At 44.7% G+C, this 21,865-nt stretch overlaps 1 protein-coding gene across 1 annotated transcript in view; it reads left to right on the forward strand.

Annotated features, from left to right (window-relative positions):
• The window catches only part of LOC144689991 (uncharacterized), a 79,328-nt gene that overhangs the window by 55,338 nt on the left and 2,125 nt on the right, over nucleotides 1-21,865 (forward strand). The window contains exons 10-12 of the mRNA XM_078557530.1: nucleotides 2,373-2,491; nucleotides 17,839-18,027; nucleotides 19,049-19,227. Of these exons, the coding sequence (XP_078413656.1) occupies nucleotides 2,373-2,491; nucleotides 17,839-18,027; nucleotides 19,049-19,227 (487 nt within the window). The remainder of the gene's footprint in view (nucleotides 1-2,372; nucleotides 2,492-17,838; nucleotides 18,028-19,048; nucleotides 19,228-21,865) is intronic.

Genomic DNA, 21,865 nt, shown 5'->3' on the forward strand with positions numbered 1-21,865 from the left:
GCATTTCAAACACTAACCTCTCGCTGCGTAAAAAAGTTTCTCCTCCTATCACTTTTGCTTCTTTTACTAATTGCTTTAAATCTGTGTCCTCTCATTCTCAATCCTGCCACCAATGGGAACAGTTTCTCCCTATCTACTCTGTCCAGACCACTCGTGATTTTGAACACCTCTATCAAATCTCCTCTCAACCATCTCTTCTCCAAGGAAAATAGTCCTAACTTCTCCAATCTATCTTCATAGCTGAAGTTCTTCATCCCAGGAACCATGAATCTTTCCTGCACCCTCTCTAATGACTTCACATTTTTCCTAAAGTGCAGCATCCAGAACTGATCACAATACTCTAGCTGAGGCTGAACTAGTGACTTATAAAATTCAACATAACCTCCTTGCTCTTGTACTCTGTGCCCCTATTAATAAAGCCCAGGATACTGTATGCTTTATTAACCGCTCTCTCAACCTGTCCTGCCACCTTCACTGATTTATGCACATATACATGAAGGTCCCTTTGCTCTTCCACTCTGTTTAAAGTTGTACCCTTTATTTTATAATGTCTCTCCATGTTCTTCCTACCAAAATGAATCACCTCACACTTCTCTGCACTGAACTTAATTTGCTATCTATCTGCCCACTCCACTAACTTGTCTATGTTCCTTCGAAGTTCTACACTATCCTCCTCACAATTAACAATGCTTCCAATCCTTGTATCATCCGCAAACTTTGAAATTGTTCCCTGTACACCAAAGTCTAGGTCATTAATATAGATCAGGAAGAGCAAGAGTCCCAACACTTACCCTGGGGAACTCCACTACAAACCTTCCTCCCGCACAAAATACATTCATTAACCACTACTCTCTGTTTCCTGTCACTCAGCCAATTTCTTAAATTTAAATTATTTAAATTTAAATAGTTATTAATAGCTATTTAAATCCCCCCAAAGCCTTGCCCGCCTATCTCTGTAAACTCATCCACCTTTACACCCCTCTGTGATCTCTGCACCCCTCTAATTCTGGCCTCTTGCACACCCCCAATTTTAATCGCTTCACCATTGGCAGCCGTGCCTTCAATTGCCTGGCTCCTAAACTCAGGAATACCCTCCCTACACCTCTTTGTCTCCCTACCTCTCTCTCCTCTTTTAAGATGGTCCTTAAAACCTAACTCTTTAATCAAGCTTTTGATCGCCGAATGTCGTTTAATGTGGCTCGGCGTCAAGTTTTGTTTGATAATTGTTCCTGTGACATGCCATGGGACATTTTCTTACATTAAAGATGCTATATAAATGCAAGTTGTTGCTTTGAAGATCGGTCTTGGAAATGGATTATCATACATAGATTTTAGCTTGGCTAATAGTCTTGCTCAGGGCATATCTCAGTACTGGTCTACATTACGGATCAATTTACAGAGCTTTTCATTGATATTGCAATTCATCTTCTTACTCAATAGTAAAATATTATTGACTATTGAGCATTTCTAAGGCTATTTCCTTAAAGGGAAATTTTACAACCCATGTCTCTCATCGTGATGGTGAAGCGATTAAGAATGAGTCTCAAGGGTAAAGTTGACAATGGCAGTTATGCAACAAATGGGAACAATAGGAACACAAAAACATAAGAAATAGGATTGGAGTGGACTATTCAGCCCTTCAAGGCCATTTTGTCGTTGATTAAGATCATGGCTGCTCTTCCATCTCAACTCCACCTTTCCAGAATACCCCAATATCTTTTAATTCCCTTAATATCCAAAATCTATCGACCTCTGTCTTGAATATACTCAATGACTGAGCATCCACAGCTCTCTGGGATAGAGATCTCCAAAGAGTCATGACCCTCTGAGTGAAGAAGTTTCTCCTCATCTCAGTCCTAAATGGTCGACTCCTTACTCTGAGACTCTATCTCCTATTTCTACACTCCCCAGCCAAGGAAGAGCATCTAATGTCAGGGAATAGCTACTGTAGTAGTACTGATGAAGGTAGGCTTGAAGAAGACGGAGAGAGTAATGAAGGATGGAATCCAGTCGATGATGTTAGCAATCGTGGAGCTGCTGAAGGCAAGTTGGATAGTTAAGGAGCTAAGGTGGGAAAGGGGCAAAGAAGTAGGTTCCAGAGACAAGATGAGTGTGTTGAGGGCCTGGGGGGGGGGTACAATGTCAGGAACTTGAGAACAAGTCAAGAGAGGGCTGGTTAAATGGAGAGTGGGGAGGGGGGTGGATGCGGGGGAGAACTGGAAGATGACAGTGACTCGCGTATAGATTCTGGACACAAAGAAATCAATGCATGCCTCATATGCACAGCCCACTGCAAAGATGGGGATCGTGGGGATGCGAGGTACGAGGCAGCAAACCACAAAACTAAAACTAAGAAATGTATTTGCCAACAGAGATCAAGGAGCTGCAAGCAGAGAAACAAATAGGTGAACTGAAGGTGTTGGAGAAAAAGGAGCTCAAACTGCAACTGTGCAAGAAAGTGAGTGATAACCTCCAGAGGTTGGAAAATCAGGTAGGTGCAACATCAGATCTTAGTGAGTACATGGCTATGAAGATGAAGAATAATGAACGTGAAGATGTGAAGCTAAAAGCCAAGCTGAACTAATGACTACAATTCACCTTTTCATGAAATACAGGACAATTCTACTTTCTCCCCCTTTAGTTAATGACCCACTGACAGAGTCACATTCCTGGAAAGCAGTATTTTAACAAATTAACAGGAATTCTGCTTCATCACTGGTCACAAAATCCAGGCCGATTTTTATCTTACGAGATTTCTGTAAAAGATTTTTCACGTATTTTCTCCACACACCCAGAAAAGTGGGAGCAGAGAAATGAGAAATCTGAAAACAATTTTAAAACAAACTATCGAAGGTGATAGGACAGGTTGAGAGTGCGGTTAATGGAGCATAAAGCATTCTAGGCTTTATTAATGGAAGCATAGAGTACAAGAGCAAGGAGGTTATGTTCGGCTTGTATAAAACACTGGTTCAGCCACAGCTGGAGCATTGCATCCAGTTCTGGGCACCACACTTTAGAAAAGATGCAAAGGCATTGGAGAGAGTGTAGGAAAGATTCACGAGAATGGTTCCAGAGATGAGAAACGTCAGTTATGTAGATAGATTGGAGAAGTTAGGACTGTTTTCCTTGGAGGAGAGAAGGCTGAGAGGAGATTTGATAGAGGTGTCCAAAGTCATGAGGGGTCTGGACAGTGTAGACAGAGAAACTGTTCCCATTGGTGGAAGGATTGAAAGCAACAGGGCACAGATTTAAGATAATTGGCAAAAGAAGCAATGACGACATGAGGAGAAACATTTTCACACAGCGAGTGGTTAGGATCTGGAATGCGCTGCCTGAGAGTGTGGTGGAGGCAGATTCAATCGAGGCATTCAAGAGAGAGTTGGATTGTTATCTGAACAGGAAGAACGTGCAGGGCTAAGGGGAGAAGCGGGGGAAATGGGGCACTAGGTGAGTTGCTCACCTCGGAGAGCCGGTGCAGACACGATGGGCCGAATGGCCTCCTTCTGTGCTGTAACCATTCTGTGATTCACGGTAAGACTAAATATTGTGGGACTACCTTAATTACTGCAGAATGGGACGAATGTGTTTTACTAACAGCCTGGTGTCTATGCTATAAAGTTCTAAACTATTCCATTTAGTTAATATTCCCTGGTTTCATCCATGTTCCTGACTGGCTGTCCTACACCGGACCCAATCTGTTAATGGGCTATTAATGGAACATTAGCTGAAGTGCTCACTCTCTCTCACTCTCGCTGTCTGTCATATCTATTTAGATTACAAATCTTCCTTAAGTTAATTTCTTCCTCCATATTTGCATAGTATTTCTTTGAAATCACAGGGACACCAGGCTACTGTTGCAGTTTTGACAACAATTCAAAAGCTGGTTGATTACAAATTTGCGGTATTAGAGCATGGGCTGTGTTAATAAGAAAAGAGTGGCTTCAGAGGGAAAATAAATACTAAAACCTAGAACGACACTCACTTCAGCAGGATCAAAGAGTAAAGAGGAGAAGTTAATGCAAAATGCCCTGTTTGTTTTGAGAGGAAATGATACCATTGATCCTGGACAAGGTTACTGAATAAGTAAATACTCCTTAAAGACTGACAGCCCTTTCTGGGGCTGTGTGCTCCAGGTTTGGTTCAGCTGGGTCACTTTCATGAGAAGATGTTTCTGTATGAATGTTTAACACATGCCCCCCTTTGCACTTGTTTTTAATTATAGCCATTAAATTGTGGATTAGTTAAATATTCATATAGTAAAATTCAAATATACTCCCTAAAGTAATAACAGGCAGCTATTGCAAATGTACCTAATTTTACTGTAGCGTCAAACTAACTCCACAGTGGAAAAGAACAGAAAACCTCCAAGATAGAACAAAGAAAAGTACAGCACAGGAACAGGCCCTTCGGCCCTCCAAGCCTGCGCCGATCAAAATGCCTGTGTGTCCGTGTGTGTCCATGTGTGTGTGTGTGTGTCCAGTTGTGCGTCTGTGTGTGTGTTTGTGTCCGTGTGTGTGTGTTTGTGTCCGTGTGCACGTGTGTGTGTGTCCGTTCGTGTATCCGTGTCCGTGTGTGTGTGTTTGTGTCCGTGTGTGTGTGTTTGTGTCCGTGTGCACGTGTGTGTGTGTGTGTGTGTGTGTCCGTTCGTGTATCCGTGTCCGTGTGTGTGCATGCATGTGCGCAATCTGTGTTGGAAGTGTCCTGCCTGCCATATTGGTAAAGGATCATGAATAGATGTCCAGAGGCTGAATCAGGAGTTAGGCTCCGTGCCAATGGAATTAGATGGCCTTACACGTGTTCGCGAGAAGGTTTTTTGGCACAGTGGGTAAAGTCCCTACCTCTGAGCCAGAAGCTCCAGGTTTGAGCCCCACTCCAGGACTTGATGGCCAAGGAAGGTGAGCTCATAATGCAGCCAAACAGGTTGAGTATCAATCTGCAAATCCTTCCAACACACGCCAACGGCAGGCAGTGAGAGCGGCAGAGATTCCTGGTCAGCCAGGTGATGGAAAGAATGTTGGAGCCTCTACCATCACCACCCTTGTAAAAGTGTATGTTGCCACAGCAACTGGGGCTCCCTGAGTGGACTGTAGCACATTACCTTTCAGCAAATGGAGCAATGTCAGATAAAATTATTACGCATGAATTCACTGAAGCTCTTGGGGGAAAAAGTGGGCAGGATCCCTTTAGAGTTAAAGTCGCTCCATGATGACACAGTTAGCAATCGGTGTTCAGGAACCCAGTAATCTGATACTGAGGATGACCAGCCAGCAAGCCTAGCTCACTAATGAGCCCAGAGGGACTAAACCTATCACCATGAACCAGAAGTTTCTTTATGTTTGGCACTGAAAGCAATTATACTGATGAGTTAAAGGGGGTCCTAGCCTGCAAGCAGTGGGGAGCGCACCCATGCTGTGAACTGATGGACTGCATGGTTGAAGTTGTTTAAGTGCCATAGTTATGGGAGGAGGCCATTCAACCCTTCAAGCCTGTTCCGTCACTCAATGAGATGATGACTGATCTATGCTTTAACTACATCCGCCTGCCTCAATTCTGTCACCTCTTATATAATTGTCTAGCAAAATTCAGTCGATCTCAGATTTAAAATTATTAATTGAACTGGCATTTACTGCTTTTCCTGGGAGAGACTTCCACGATTTGGCTACTTTTCGTGTGTGGAAGCCTTTCTGAATTTCTCTCCTAAACGGCCTGGCTGTGAGTTTAAGGTTACATCCCCTTGCCCAAAGTCCCTTAACAAGAGAAAGAAGTCTCCCTCTGCTCTGTTAATTCCTTTCAAAATCCTAAAAGCCTTGATCAATGCACCCCTTAACCTTCTATATCAATTCAATTCAATTCAAGCATAATGTGTGCAATCTCTCCTCATAATCTCACGCATGGAGCCCAGATAACACTCTCCAGCAGTATCACATCACACCCCTAAACATCTCCGAGCCGTTACACTGAGAACCTCCACCAGGGCTGTCTGGATTTAGTTGTGAAGGCTGGGAGAGCTTGCAAAGAGGAACCCTTCGGATATAGATTTCCACAGAGCTTGGTTTAGAAACAAAGTGGTAGATTTGCCTCTGCTGTACATGTTATATATCAGAGCTATGCAGAGATGACACTAGTTTCTATGTGTGTAACAGGTTTTATTCCCAGTGCTTTAAAATGTCTGTAGCTTCCAGCTCTTTCTACTGTTTGTTTACTTTTCTCTGAGTCCACACCCAGGCTTAACCAATCGAACACCGAGAATCAATAGTGAACAGATTCACACAACCAAATACAGAAAAATTGAACACCACAGCCACATGTCAAACGCCTGCCTTACCAAATAAAAATATGAGAAAAACACCAAAGGCTGCATCTTTCGGTCGGCGAGTGGGGGCGAGGTCTGCTCGCCGATGTGTAAAATGACGCGGGTTGACGTCGGGCGTGCATCCCGATGTCACCGCGCATCATTTAGATTTTCAGTTCGGCGGGTGCGCAGCCATCAAAGGCCTATTAAGGCCATTAAAAAAGTAATTAAAGTGATTAATGGACCTGCCCGTCCAACCTTAAGGTTGGCGATCAGGCCGGGAGCCCAGGTGGCCTTCAGAAAAAAACATGAAACCTCATCCACGGGCGGGATGATGTTTCTTGGGGTTATTAAAATTTGTATGAAATCTCTAAATAAAAGAAATTGACATGTCCCAGCTCATGTGACAGTGCATGAGGGGACATGCCAATATTTTTTTTTTTCTCATCCTTATTCAATGTTTCAAACCCGAGCCAATCTCCCTGAGGCAGCACTTTGCCTGCACGTGAAATGGACATCACGCTGGGCGGGCCTAAATTGGCCCGCTCACGTTAAATGGTGGCGCGCCCCAACCCGGGGGCGCCGATCGGGAACCCACCCGCCCGCCCGTGCCCACTCCTGCACATCCCGCCCCCCCTCCCCCCGATGGGAGGAAAGTGTTGCCCCAAAAGTAATTCCTAGATTTATTTGGTGAAAGGGGGCAGGGGGCAAACAAAAAGGGAAGATGGGGGTAAATAGCTTTGACCCTGATGGAGCACGAAGTGCGAGACAGTGCAGAAAAACTGCAGACAGGCCGGAAGACAGGAACCAAAACGAAGGTTGCAAAGGAAAATTATTTCGTAAGAAAAGACAATAAATGGATCTCTTCCTGAAAAAAAGGTTTATTTTACCACATACTTTCCACATAAAACAATTATTTTGAATAGTCAGGGAATTTAAGGTTCTTGGCTCTGGTGGAATCTCAGGGGCTTTGACTCCAAACTGGAAATTGCCCTTGTTCCTAATTCACTCCTCTGCTTCACAAATGCGCCGCGTTAAATATTTTGGAAGGCACTCTATAAAATGCCTTTAGCCAGTAGCTGAGAGGGTTGGACTGCTGACAGATACTTGTTTGCACTTGTAAAGCTAGGCAAGTGTTTCTTTAAGGGAAGAATTCTCCAGGCATCCAAGTTTAAAACACGGACAACATTTGGCCTTGAACAGAATGCAAGCGCAATTCCTGTGGGATTTGCATTGACTGGACGAGACAAGTTCGAGGAGGGACAGCTGCCGGGAGGTTTGGAAGGAGCTGTCAGCCGGGTTTAGTCACTGTTTTCCTCCATTCGTAACGAGAGTGAAGCAGTAAGTAAGGTTTGCTCTGGGAAACACCCCCACTCAGTTGAGCTCCGTATTTTCAAAAGCAATGTATAGATCCCAAACACCCGACCTTTATAGAAATTGTTTTTAAGCTACTCTTTTCTCCAGGTTGTTTTTTTTTTTGTAAACCTGTGCATGCAGTCGTGTCAATCCACTATATTGTCATCTATTTCATGGCCTGAAACTCTCGACACTCTAGAAACCTCGACATTGATGCTTTTTAAGCATTTTCTTTCCATCATTCACACCATATGGGCATCGCTGACAGGGCCAGCATTTATAGCCCAACACTAATTTCCGTTAAGATGGTGGGGGTGAGCCAACGGCTTGACAACTGAGCAGCTTGCTGGGCCCATTTCACAGTCGGCCACATCGCTGTGGGGTCTGGAGTCACATATATGGCCAGGCCAGGTAAGGACAGCAGGTTCCCTTCCCTGAACCAGATGGATTTTTACGTCAATCTGTGGGTCACCGTTACTGGTATTAGCTTTCGTTTTAAAATTCCGGATTTATTTAACGAGCTGAATTTAAATTCCCCCCATGCCATGGTGGGCTTTGAATTTAAGTCTCCGGCTTATTGTTCTGGGCGTCTGGGTTACTAGTCCAGTAACATAATCGCTTTGCTACTAACCATTACTATGCAACCACACCCATAAACTTGCGCTTTCTGCTTCAGAAAGAAACAAAATGTTTGTTTGGAAAAAAAGTAGACACGGATAAAGGAAAGCTATCGGCTTAGGCTGAACTGTTTCTCTTGATGCCTCATATTTCCAAATCCTTACCTCAAGTTTTGACATTCTGTTGCAGATATTACCTTGCCTAGCAACTGCAGTTCTCATTGTTTTGTGTGCCCTTCAGCTGATAAGCATCTAAAAATGAAATGAGGGAGAGGCAGTGGCATATCACAGAACTTCAGAATCTTTACAGTGCAGAAGGAGGCCATTCAGCCCATCGAGCCTGCCCTGGCTCTCAGAAAGAGCATTCCACCTAGTCCCAACTCCCCTGCCTTATCCCCCTAACCCGGCACATTCTCTCTTTTCAGGTAGCAACCCCATTCCCTTTTGAATACCTCGATTGAAGCTGCCCTCACCCCCCTTTCAGGAAGTTCATCGCAGACTCCAATCACCCTCTGGGTGAAAAAAACATTTTCCTCGCATCATATTTACTCCTTTTGCCAATTATTTTGAGTCGGTGCCCTCTAGTTCTTGATGTTCTCGAGTGGGAACAGTTTCTCACTATTTACCCGGTCCATACCCCTCAGCATCTTGAATAACTCCATCAAGTCTCCTCTCAGCCTTCTTATATTGTATTGTACTGTATTGTCACTAGACTAGTATACCAGAGACCCAGGGTAATGCCCTGGGGACCCAGGGTCAAAGCCCACCATGGCGATGGTGAAATTTGAATTCAATAAAAAAAATCTGAAATTAAAGTCTGCTGATGACCGGGAAACCATTGTCGATTGTCATAAAAATCCATCTAGCTCACTCATGTCCCTTAGGGAAGGAAATCTGCCATCCTTACCCGGTCTGGCCTACATGTGACTCCAGACCCACAGCAATGTGGTTGACTCTTAAAATGTCCTCTGAACAAAGGAAGTTAGGGATGGGCAATAAATGCTGGTCTAGCCAGTGACCCCCACATCCCACGAATGAATAAATAAAAAGATTGACCTGGAGTCTCCCGAATTGAAGATCAATCTCCAGGAAGCTGCTGTGCGCAATCCTGGAAACAAATCATAGGGACTTAAAAAAGAGAGTTTTTTAATTAATTTCCTTTGAATATATATCTTTACCAGGTATGAAAATATTAAAAATGTGGGGAAAGAAGGGCTGTTTGGCTGGCAGTGAAGCATCGTTCAATGAGTCTTTTTGCTTTCCAACTGGCGTAGGAAGGCAGTGTGTCACAGGGTTGGGTGTGTTGGCCGACTAATGGCTGGAGCGCGAGGGCAAGTCATGTGATGAAACCTCCAGGAATACGTTTAATCACAGTTGGCAACCCTAAATGTAACAACATCATACATCTGAGTGAGAAGTAGGCTGTGGTATCAGACATCCCTTTGAGGCTGCTTTACCATCCAATGAGATGATGGGTGATCCACTAACTCCATTCTACTTTCTTGGTCTTTGGAGAAGCTTGATTCCATTTGAGGAAATTTAGGGTCTACCTTTCTTAACCCCTAACAATTTCCCATTCAAGGATTAGGGCACTAAGCAGCCCTTTCCCGCTTTGGAGAGGGAGAGGATGAGGTGGTCAACGCCCTAGGGATGAAATGCGAACCATCTTGATGCTGGATAAGATGAGGGGCAGGAAGCCAATCTCAGGACTGACAATACAACATTATTCCTGTAGGCTTAGCTTAAGGTGTCAGCCAGGGAGGGGAGTAGATGAAACTGAGGCCAGGGCTACGCAGATGTTGGAGAGGATGGTTGTGGTTGGGATACCATTTGTTTGAAGGAAGTTTGGATTCTTTTAAGTCTCAAAGTCAGATACCCAGTTACGAACAGTAGGAGCAGCCAAGAGATTGTTGGTGAGATAGTGAGGTGGGGGTTAAGGATGCCATTAACATGTGTGCGAAAGCTGACCCCAATTCTTCCCAAATAACATCGCAGAGGTGTAGTGTGTAAATGATGAAAAGAAGGAGGTCAAAGCATCGATATGTACCAGAGCTATCAATGGGGCACGGGAGGAGAAATCAGGTAGGAGTGGGATCAGAGACAGGGTTGTGGAGGGGGGGTGTTCAAGTTACAAACTAATAGAATTTAGGATATAAAATTGAGTTTGGAATACAAGACGATTCACTCTCTCCACAAAAAGTACAACACTCCTCTTTGTTTGTTTACTAATGACAACACCTGAGATTCTAAAACAGTCAAAGAAAATCAGACACTTTGCATGAAAGCAAGGTCCCGTTTAACAATCGGCTTCTGATAAAATTGAGGACACGGCAGCTTCGAATACATCCAAAGTCTTAACTCGTGGTTGGGAAGGGGATTCTGCTGTGGGGGGGGTGGTCTGATCCTAGGGGGAGCACCATTGCCCTTTGGGGTTACCCCTGGTGATCAAGGTCAGTAAAAAGATCACACGCTTTGGTATTTTGATTGTTTGGCTCTTAACCCTTTGAACTCTGAATTTGGTTTGCAAGCTTTCAAGGACGTTCATATTTTCCATATAACAACATCTTTAAAAAGAAGGCAGGGGATTTGAATGATAACTATTTTATTTTTGGCCACACAAGGGATTATTTTTCTCTTCGACAATAACTGTAAATTAAAATGAATTTCCCTGCATGAGTTACAGATCCTCTTTCAGTTAAAGCTGACTGGTGAGGCCTGATATGGAACACACTAGAAATTGGTCCAGGCCTGTTTTTGGGCCCTGAAATGTGTGGCAAGCTACGTGGGGATACACTAGAAGTCAGAGACCTAAGCTTCATCCTGTTAGGCCTTGGGCCCTGGCCATCACTGCATTGCTGCCAAGCTGCAGGCACCATACAGATGCCCAGAGGCAGCTTGCTTGATTTGAAAAGGACCAGTTTTGTGTTGGTAGCTTTTACTGGTCGTCATTGGTAGGTTCCTGGAGCTGGAGAAGTGGGTGAGGGGAGAATGGGTGGGGAATCAGAATAGGCCGACAGTACAGAGCTGTGGAGCTGGGAGAAACAATCCAGCTCTCCCCATAAGGCAAGTTACTTCAATTGTATAGCACAGAAACAGGCCATTCAGCCCAACTGGTCTATACCAGTGTTTGTGCTCCACAACAAAACAAAAACAGAATTACCTGGAAAAACTCAGCAGGTCTGGCAGCATCGGCGGAGAAGAAATCAGTTAACGTTTCGAGCCTTCATGGCCCTTCGGCAGAACTGGAGCATAGTTTCAACAAGGGAGAAATATAAAGTGGTTTAAGGTGGGTGGGGGGGGGGGGGGGGAGGGGAAGAGACACATTGAGGGTGTGGTGTGAGCAGATAATCAAAAGATGTCACAGACAAAAGGGTCAAAGAGGTGTTGAAGGTGGTGGTCTTTGTCTGAGAAAAGTGCTAATTAAGAATGGAAAACAGGATATTCAAAGTACAGCTCTAGTGGGGGTGGGGTGGAAAGACTAAAGGTTTTAGTTTTAGATTTAAAAATAATGGAAATAGGTGGGGAAAGAAGAATCTATATAAATTATTGAAAAAAAAAAGCGGGTGGGGGGGGGAAAAGAAACGGGGTGGGGATGGGGGGAGGGGGAGTTTAAGATCTAAAGTTGTTGAATTCAATATTCAGCCCAGAAGGCTGTAAAGTGCCTAGTCGGAAGATGAGGTGCTGTTCCTCCAGTTTGCGTTGGGCTTCACTGGAACAATGCAGCAAGCCAAGGACAGACATGATGGCAAGAGAACAGGGTGGAGTGTTAAAATGGCAAGCGACAGGGAGGTTTGGGTCTTTCTTGCGGACAGACCGCAGGTGTTCCGCAAAACGGTCGCCCAGTTTGCGTTTGGTCTCTCCAATGTAGAGGAGACCGCATTGGGAGCAACGAATGCAGTAGACTAAGTTAGGGGAAATGCAAGTGAAATGCTGCTTCACTTGAAAGGAGTGTTTGGGCCCTTGGACGGTGAGGAGAGAGGAAGTGAAGGGGCAGGTGTTGCATCTTCTGCGTGGGCATGGGGAGGTGCCATAAGTGGGGGTTGAGGAGTAGGGGGTGATGGAGGAGTGGACCAGGGTGTCCCGGAGGGAACGATCCCTACGGAATGCCGTCAAGGGGGGTGAAGGGAAGATGTGTTTGGTGGTGGCATCATGCTGGAGTTGGCGGAAATGGCGGAGGATGATCCTTTGAATGCGGAGGCTGGTGGGGTGATAAGTGAGGACAAGGGGGACCCTATCATGTTTCTGGGAAGGAGGAGAAGGCGTGAGGGAGGATGCGCGGGATATGGGCCGGACACGGTTGAGGGCCTTGTCAACGACAGTCCGTAGGGATCGTTCCCTCCGGGACACCCTGGTCCACTCCTCCATCACCCCCTACTCCTCAACCCCCACTTATGGCACCTCCCCATGCCCACGCAGAAGATGCAACACCTGCCCCTTCACTTCCTCTCTCCTCACCGTCCAAGGGCCCAAACACTCCTTTCAAGTGAAGCAGCATTTCACTTGCATTTCCCCTAACTTAGTCTACTGCATTCGTTGCTCCCAATGCGGTCTCCTCTACATTGGAGAGACCAAACGCAAACTGGGCGACCGTTTTGCGGAACACCTGCGGTCTGTCCGCAAGAAAGACCCAAACCTCCCTGTCGCTTGCCATTTTAACACTCCACCCTGTTCTCTTGCCAACATGTCTGTCCTTGGCTTGCTGCATTGTTCCAGTGAAGCCCAATGCAAACTGGAGGAACAGCACCTCATCTTCCGACTAGGCACTTTACAGCCCTCTGGGCTGAATATTGAATTCAACAACTTTAGATCTTAAACTCCCACTCCCCCCATCCCCACCCCGTTTCTTCCCCCCACCCCACCCCCCGCTTTTTTTTCAATAATTTATATAGATTCTTCTTTCCCCACCTATTTCCATTATTTTTAAATCTAAAACTAAAACCTTTAGTCTTTCCACCCCACCCCCACTAGAGCTGTACTTTGAATATCCTGTTTTCCATTCTTAATTAGCACTTTTCTCAGACAAAGACCACCACCTTCAACACCTCTTTGACCCTTTTGTCTGTGACAGCTTTTGATTATCTGCTCACACCACACCCTCAATGTGTCTCTTCCCCCCCCCCACCACCCACCTTAAACCAATTTATATTTCTCCCTTGTTGAAACTATGCTGCAGTTCTGCCGAAGGGCCATGAAGGCTCGAAACGTTAACTGATTTCTTCTCCGCCGATGCTGCCAGACTTGCTGAGTTTTTCCAGGTAATTCTGTTTTTGTTTTGTTTTGGATTTCCAGCATCCGCAGTAGCTTTTAGCTTTTTGTTTTTATCTTTGTGCTCCACATGAGCTTTCTCCCACCCCTCTTCATCTAACCCCATCAACATATCCTTCTATTCCTTTCTCTCTCATGTTTATCCAACACTCCTATGCATCTATACTATTCACCTCGACAACCACTGTGGTTGCAAGTTTTACAACACAGGTCCCTGTTCTTTGCAGACAGAAAGAACATGTACATACATTGCGCCTGTTTCAGTTAAACAAAATAAGGGACTGCCATTCACCGACTTATTCCTCAGGGCAATGACTTGACCAATCAGAGTCAAGCTGCCTGGTTTAAATTTCAAACAATGCTTGGCAGTTAACTGTCAGTCACCAGTGGTACATTCTCTATGGCAATGCCACTTGCCAACCAATCAACAGTCTCTTCACATACAGTATAAATTGTTGTTTCCCCCCTCGTTTTGGTATTCTTGCAAGCGTCCTGATGAGTGCAAGATGAAAAGCTTAGACATGTCTCTTTTTTCAGCAACACTAAAGACGTTTCTCCTGAATTCCCAATTGAATTTATTAGACTATTTTTATTTTATGGCCCCAATTTTTTAATCCCCTACAGTTTATTTACAACTACTTTATAAGAACCTAAGAACATAAGAAATAGGAACAGGAGTAGGCCATTCAGCCCCTCGAGCCTGCTCCGCCATTCAATAAGATTATGGCTGATCTGTTTGTGTTTCGATTTCCACATTCCCATCTAACCCCGATAACCTTTGATTCCCTTGCCTAACTAGAATCTGTCTACCTCTGCCTTAAAAATACTCAATGATCCCACCTCCATCACCTTCTGAGGTAGAGAGTTCCAAAGCCGCACAACCCTCTGAGAGAAAAAATTTCTCATCTCTGTCCTAAAAGGGCGACCCCTAATTTTAAAACAGTGCCCCCTAGTTCTGGACTCACCCACATGAGGAAACATCCTTTCGACATCCACCTTGTCAAGGCCATTCAGGGTCTTATATACTTCAGTCAAATCACCCCTCACTCTTCTAAATTCCAGTGGAAACAAGCCCAGTCTGTCCAACCTTACCTTATAAGACTACCCACTCATTCCAGGTATCAATCTAGTAAACCTCCTCTGAACCACCTCCAATGTATTTACAACCTTCCTTAATTAAGTAGACCTAAACTGCACACAGTATTCGAGGTGTGGCCTCACTAATGCCCTGTATAACTGAAGCATAACATCCTTACTTTTATGTTCAGTCCCTCTCGTAATAAAGGATAAAATTCCATTAGCCTTCTTAATTACTTGCTGTACCTGCATATTAACTTTTTGTGACTCATGTACTAGAACACCTAGATCCCTCTGCACCACAGAATTATGCAGCTGTTCTCCATTTAAGTAATACTCTACTTTTTTGTTCTTCCTGCCAAAGTGAACAACTTCACATTTTCCCACATTAAACTCCATTTGCCAGATCTTTGCCCATTCACTCAACCTATCTATATCCACCTGCAACCTCCTCATGTCCTTTTCATAACATACTTTCCTACCTATCTTTGTGTCATTTGCAAATTTAGCTACCGTGCCTTCACTCTCCTCATCTAACTCATTGATGTAAATCGTAAAAAGTTGAGGCCCCAGCACAGACCCCTGTGGAACTCCACTTGTCACATCCTGCCCATCAGAAAAAGACCCATTTATGCATACTCTCTGCTTTCTGCCAGCCAGCCAATCTTCTACCCATGCTAATATGTTACCCCTACACCATGCACTTTTATTTTCCGTAATAATCTTTGATGTGGCACCTCATCAAATGCTTCTGAAAATCCAAATACAGCACATCTACAGGCTCTTCTTTATCCACAGCACATGTTACTCCTTCAAAAAACTCCAATAAATTGGTTAAACATGATTTTCCTTTCACAAAACCATGCTGACTCTTCCCGATTGCCTTGAGCTCTTCTAAGTGCCCAGCTATAACCTCTTTAATGACCGATTCCAATAACTTCCCCATGACAGACGTCAAGCTAACTGGCCTGTAGTTTCCTGTTTTCTGCCTCCCTCCCTTCTTGAGTAGAGGGGTTATATTTGCTCCTTTCCAGTCTGATGGAACCTTTCCAAAATCTAGCGAATTTTGGAAAATTAACACCAGCGCACCAACTACCTCATCAGCCACCTCTTTTAAGATCCTAGGACGTAGTTCATCAAGACCCGGAGACGTGCCACCTTATCATTTTAAAGATTCATAGACTGGGATCTTCTGTGCCTGCTGGCATTGGGCGTGTTCGATGGCGTGAGTGGACAATATGGTGCGATCAGTTTCACGACGGTGTGAAACCAGTTTGCGATCGTTCGCTCAACCCGCTGATGGTGGGTCGCATTTCGCGCCATCAGACATCGGGAACCTCATTGTAATACATCAGTGTATCATTATAAGGCCAGCCCGCCGGACACATTCCCCCAGTTGATGGGAAAACACATTGATGTGTTTCACAACAGCACATAAACGACGTGTACCTGGTGAGCTGCACTTCACTCGGGACTTCGAGGTTTGTTTGCCCACTTTGCTTCAGGCAGCACTTGCGGTCATCAGCCCCAGGCTTCACAGGCAGCACCACATCATGTGAAGGTCTCTACCTACCAGATCAGCCATATGTGAGTGGCTTTTCAATGGCTGCAGGGCTAGGGCTTGCTTGGGGAAAGGGGAGAAGTGGCCTCAGGCAAGGGAAGAGGCTGCAGGGCGAGGGCTGTACTGGGGAAGGAGGGTATCACAGGGTGTGTGTGGGGGGCACATGTTATCTGTGCAAGTGACCTCAAAATAGTGAGGGCTGAGGAGGCAGTCTCCAGAAGGGATGAGGCCAGATGGAGATGTGAGGGTGTGTGTGTGAGAATGGGTGGTGATGTCCCTTGAGCTGGCAGTGAGTGAGATGCCAGTGAGTGTGTGATGGCCTTGTGAGTGTGTGAGTTTAGAGTGATGAGATGGTTGCCTTACCCTGGCAGCATGGATAAGATCATTCATCCTCTTTCTGCACTGGATGGCCAACCTCTTCTGCGCAGCATTGGCACTGACCACCACTGCCAACACCTACCAAGCTGGAGTGACAATGTAGCTGCTCCTCCTGTGGCCTGAGTGAGGATAGAGGACGTCACAACAGCCTCCATGGTGTCCAAAAGGCGCTTGAGGGCTGCAGTCTTCTTGTCTTTCGGGGCCTTTGCCTTTGCTGAAGTCCTGGGCTGGAAGCACTGAGCACGGCTGTATTTTAAATGTGGTGCCTAGTTTGCTGAGGCGGCGAGGTGAAGGTGTGGAGGGTGAATGAAAGCTCGCCTGCCATGGAAACAGTGTATTTCCTGGGAACGCATAAGTGATACGGTGGGTTTGGGATGATACGACATGAAAGCCCGCTATTGCGGACAGCGGGTAAAATGTTTTACCCGCCTGCTTTCGCATTTAGCTCAAATCTGGGATGATTCCGCCCTTAGTTTCAGGCCACCCCCCCTCAGCCTTCTCTTTTGTAGAGAAGAGAGCCCCAGTCTGTTCAATCCTTCCTGTTAGGTATAACCTCTCAGTTCTGGTATCATCCTTGTAAATCTTCTTTGCATCTTCTCTGGGACCTCTATATCCAAATTTTAAAAATATACCTACTTTTTTGGCGTTTGCCTCCAGTGATCTGTGTGAAGCTCATTGCCCAGGCCTCAGTGGGAACCAAACAACTAAGTAACATTTGGACCACAAAAGTGCCAGGCAGTGGCTATCTCCAACAGCAGAAATTCTAATCATCTCCCCAACTGACATTCAACAACGTTACCATCGCTGAAACCCCCAGCATCAACATCCTGGGGGGGGTTACCATTGACCAGAAACTGAACTGGGCCAGCCATATAAATACTGTGGCTATGACAGCATGCTAGGTTGAGGGAATTCTGTGGAGAATAACTCACCTCCTGTCTCCCCAAAGCCTGTCCACCATCTACAAGGTTACAAGCCAGGAGTGTAATGGAATATTATCCAGTCACCTGGATGAGTGAAGTTCCAACAACGCTCAAGGAGCAGTGGAGTGGGATTAATTGGGTAACACAGACATAGTGGGCTGAATGGCCTCCTTCTGTGATGTTTCATTCTATAATTCTATGATGATATAAATACATCCTATACAGGACTGTAACAGGCCGAATTATGAAAAATTCAATCTTCATTTATTGAATTCCACTATTGTGACCATATACTTTGGGGATTTGGACAACGAACAAAATTTGGTCAAATTCATTGTCTCATACAGTCTTTTTTTCAATTTTGAACAGGCGCAATCAGATTTGAGAAATGCTTCTTCCCACACTGCCCAAGTCCCAGAGTCTGTTCTTGCTCCAGTTACACTTCATGCTCATCCACAGATTGGACTCCAGGACTATCAGACAGAATTGAGAGCTAAGGAAAACGAGATAAGGGAATTAAAACAGCTCATAAAGAATCTGAAAGCGAATCATCAGCAGGTAATGGTTCTTGTCACGCTAATTAACACTGGCTGCAGCAAACCCTTCATCTTCAAACGGATCCCTAATTTTGATTGAATCGGCCACTTAACTGTGGAAAAAGGACTTGAAGAGTAATTGTCAAACTCCTTGCCACCTTTTTTCCATTACAGTGCATCAAACACATGTTTTACCTTTCCAAATAAATATCTTCATACTTGAGGCCTGATAAGAGCTTCTGTACGTTTCCACTTAGGATGTGCTAGACTGAAATAACTGCCGTCTTGTACCCATTCACATTGCCCAGTGAAAATAACTCGAACCCATTGGTATCTTGGGCTTTTCTGCCCTCCATGCTTAAATGGAATAGTTTGGGGGTCAGGAATATCTCAAGATGGGGGATTAAAGTGAAGGAAATAATTTTGCATGACTTCGAAGGGGATCAGAGATTGACAGCTGCTTTGCTCTGAATCAAACCGTACCAAATTGCTTAATTATTCAATTAAGGTGGCAGTTATTAGCATCTCCAGCCACATTTGAGAAGCTTGACATCATCCGGGACAAAGCAGCCCGCTTGATTGGAACCCCATCCACCACCTCAAACATTTGTTCCCTCCACCACCGGCACAGAGTGGCAGCAGTGTGTACCATCAACAAGATGCACTGCAACAACTCTGAAAGGCTCCTTAGGCAGCACCTTCCAAATCCACGACCTCTACCACCTAGAAGGACAAGGACAGTGGGTGCATGGGAACACCTCTGCCTGGCAAGCTCCCCTCATACCACCCTAATTTGGAAATATATCGCCGTTGTTTCACTGTCGCTGGGTCAAAATTCTGGAACTCCCGCCTTAACAGCACTGTAGGTGTACCTACACCACATGGAATGCAGCGGTTCAAGAAGGCAGCTCACCACCACCTTCTCAAGGGCAATTAGGGATGAGCAATAAATGCTAGCATAGCCAGCGATGCCCACTTCTCATGAATGAATAAAAAAATTGAAATATTGCAGTGTGAGCTCTTGAAGATTTCTTTCTCTTCAGGTCCTTGAGCTTCAGAAGTGTTTTCACTCTCTGCATCAAGAGGCAGTGGACCTTCTCGTAGAGTCTGCCTGCCCTCCAAACCCACAGGAGGATTCGTGCAATAGTGAAGCGAAACTAACCAGGAAAGAAATGCTTATCCAACACCTAACGCTGGCACATAAAGAGCTGGACAATGAAAGGTACAGGCTTACTAGATACCACATATTAAAATATTAAATCGACGGGTGCATGGGACTATCTAAAGTAAAATACATGTGTCTTCAGCCAGAGCTATTGTGTTTCATTCTGAGCACCCTACTTTAGGGAGGATGTCAAGGACTTGGAGAGGGCGCACGAGAGATTTACTAGAATGGGAGCAGAGGTGAAGGACTTCAGTTCATGTGGGAGACACCGGAGAATCTGAGATTGTTCTCCTTAGGGCAGAGAAGGTTAAGAGGAGAGTTGATGGAGATGCTCAAGATCATGAATGGCTTCGATGGAGTAAAGAAGGTGAAACTGTTTTCAGTGGCAGAAGGATTGGTAACCAGAGGACACAGGTTTAAGGAGAACCAGAGGCAACTTTTTTGTTTTGTGCTGTGAGTTGTTGTGATCAGGAGCGTGCTGGCTGAAAGGGGTATGGAAGCAGATTCAATGGCAACATTGAAAAGGGAATTGAATATACATTTGAAAGGAAACATGTTTCAGGATTAGTGGTAAGAGCAGGACAGTGGGACTAATTGGATAGGTCTTTCAAAGGGGTTTGATGAGCCGAATGGGCTCCTTCAGTGTTGTAGCATTACAAAATAAATTGTTACGATGAAAACACTAATGTTAAATTGTGCCCTTCAGAGTCACTCTGAGTTCTTTGCTGTTTCTCACGATTATTCATTATAAGGTTTACTGGGGCAGCAATACTGTCCAGATGTGTTACCCATCCAGCATCCGTGTCGCTAACATACAATGATATTGGTACTGGAGGATTTACTCCTGTAATTATTGCAGATTTAACAGTGAATATTTTGCATACGATGGCAGGAAGTTCAACGACCTCCATATTGAAGTTAATCTTTCCAACCATCCCACCACCACCACCGCCCCCCACCCACCCCAGTCATCTTCAGCAAAATTGACCAGAATTTCCAATATTTTCAATGTTCTACTGCAAATTCCAGGCATAAAATGGTTGATACGCAGATTCGAGATGGGGTAGTCTCCCATTATGTAGGCTAAACAACTCCTTTTAAAAGGCTTTCAGTGTGTCGTTATGCATATGTTTTAAATGCAATAAAATTATGGGGCATGAAGTATATATTATGATTTAGTTACATTTTTTTAAATAGTACCAAACCCAAGAGGCGAACTCATTTCCCAAAAGACGATTCACTCCTTTGCCTCAGAATGGGAGGTTACCAGCTACTTTTGAACCTTCTGGAAGGGTTACTCATTGGCCTATGGCTGTAATCAGATGGTGTTTCCCGCTAAGAATAATGGCTATATGATATAATTGGTGACTCTAAGAGCCAGAGGTGGCATGAGGAAAAACATTTTTACACAATGAGCAGTTAGGATTTGGAGTGCACGGCCTGATAGGGTGGGGGATATAGATTCAGCCGGAGCTTTCAAAAGAGAATTGGACAAATGCTTGAAGGGGGAAAAATTGTAGGAACCTGACATGAAGCACAAACCAGCAACACTCGGGAATGACTGGTACTGGTCTGAACTGGAGTTCCATTTTAAGGTATACAAGACCAGTTTGAACCAGCAGTCATTTCCCAAGTTTTTTTCGGATTGGGGCTAACTGGGTTGTCTTTAAGAGGGCTGACACAGACTAGATGGGCTGAATGGCCTCCTTCTCTGCTGCACTGTTGTATGACAGGGCTTATGTACATGAAAATGGCTTGTCATGTTGACAGGAAATATCTATAACAAGGCAAACTGCTCTAGCTGGTGAAGCAATTAGGAGCTTTGTTCACTATAGAATCATTGTGCAGAGCCATCTGGTGTACAGACCGAGTAGTTATCTGTAATTTTATGCAGCGGTGATTCTATAAATAAAGACTTCTGTAAATAAAAGCCTTTCTTATGAGGGAATGTTGAGCAGGTTAGGCCTATCCTCATTGGAGTTTAAGAGAATGAGGGGTTGATTGAAACGTATAAGATTCTGAGGGGGCTTAACAGGGTAGATGCTGAGAGAACATTTCCCCTCGTGGGGGAATCTAGAACTAGGGAGCACCGTTTAAAAATAAGGTGTTTCCCATTTAAGATGGAGATGAGGATTTTTTTTTTCTCTCAGGGGGTCTTTAGTGTTTGGAATTCTCTCCCCCAAGAGCAGTGGAGGCTGGGTCACTAAATATGTTCAAAGCTGAGTTCTGACTGACAAGGGAGTCAAGGGTCATTGTGGGGGGGGCAGACAGGAAAGTGGAGTTGAGGCCAAGATCAGATCAGTCATGATTTTATTGAGTGGGAGAACAGGCTCAAGGGGCCAAATGACCAAATCCTGCTCCTATTTCTTATGTTCATATGCTCTAGTTTGGAAGATTCAGGCAATTGTTCCTCCTATAACAAACGGATGATCAATGTGAGGAAATGCAGCAGCAAATTGGGTGTAACATAATTATCAGGTGTTGATCAATTCATTTGTGAATTGCTACAGTTGCTGTGTTGGTCATAAACTGTGCAATAGGATTATTAAGTCCATTGCCTACAGGCAAACCGAATTTCATTTTTTTAGGATTATCTAGCAGGTTTCATTAATTTATCTGGGAAATGCAGTAAATGATTGACCTATTGAAAGGATTTGTTCCTGAATAAATATTATAAAGGCAGACAACTCAACAC

The sequence above is a fragment of the Cetorhinus maximus genome, chromosome 14 (assembly GCF_964194155.1).
Source record: "Cetorhinus maximus chromosome 14, sCetMax3.hap1.1, whole genome shotgun sequence".
NCBI classification, from domain to species: domain Eukaryota; kingdom Metazoa; phylum Chordata; class Chondrichthyes; order Lamniformes; family Cetorhinidae; genus Cetorhinus; species Cetorhinus maximus.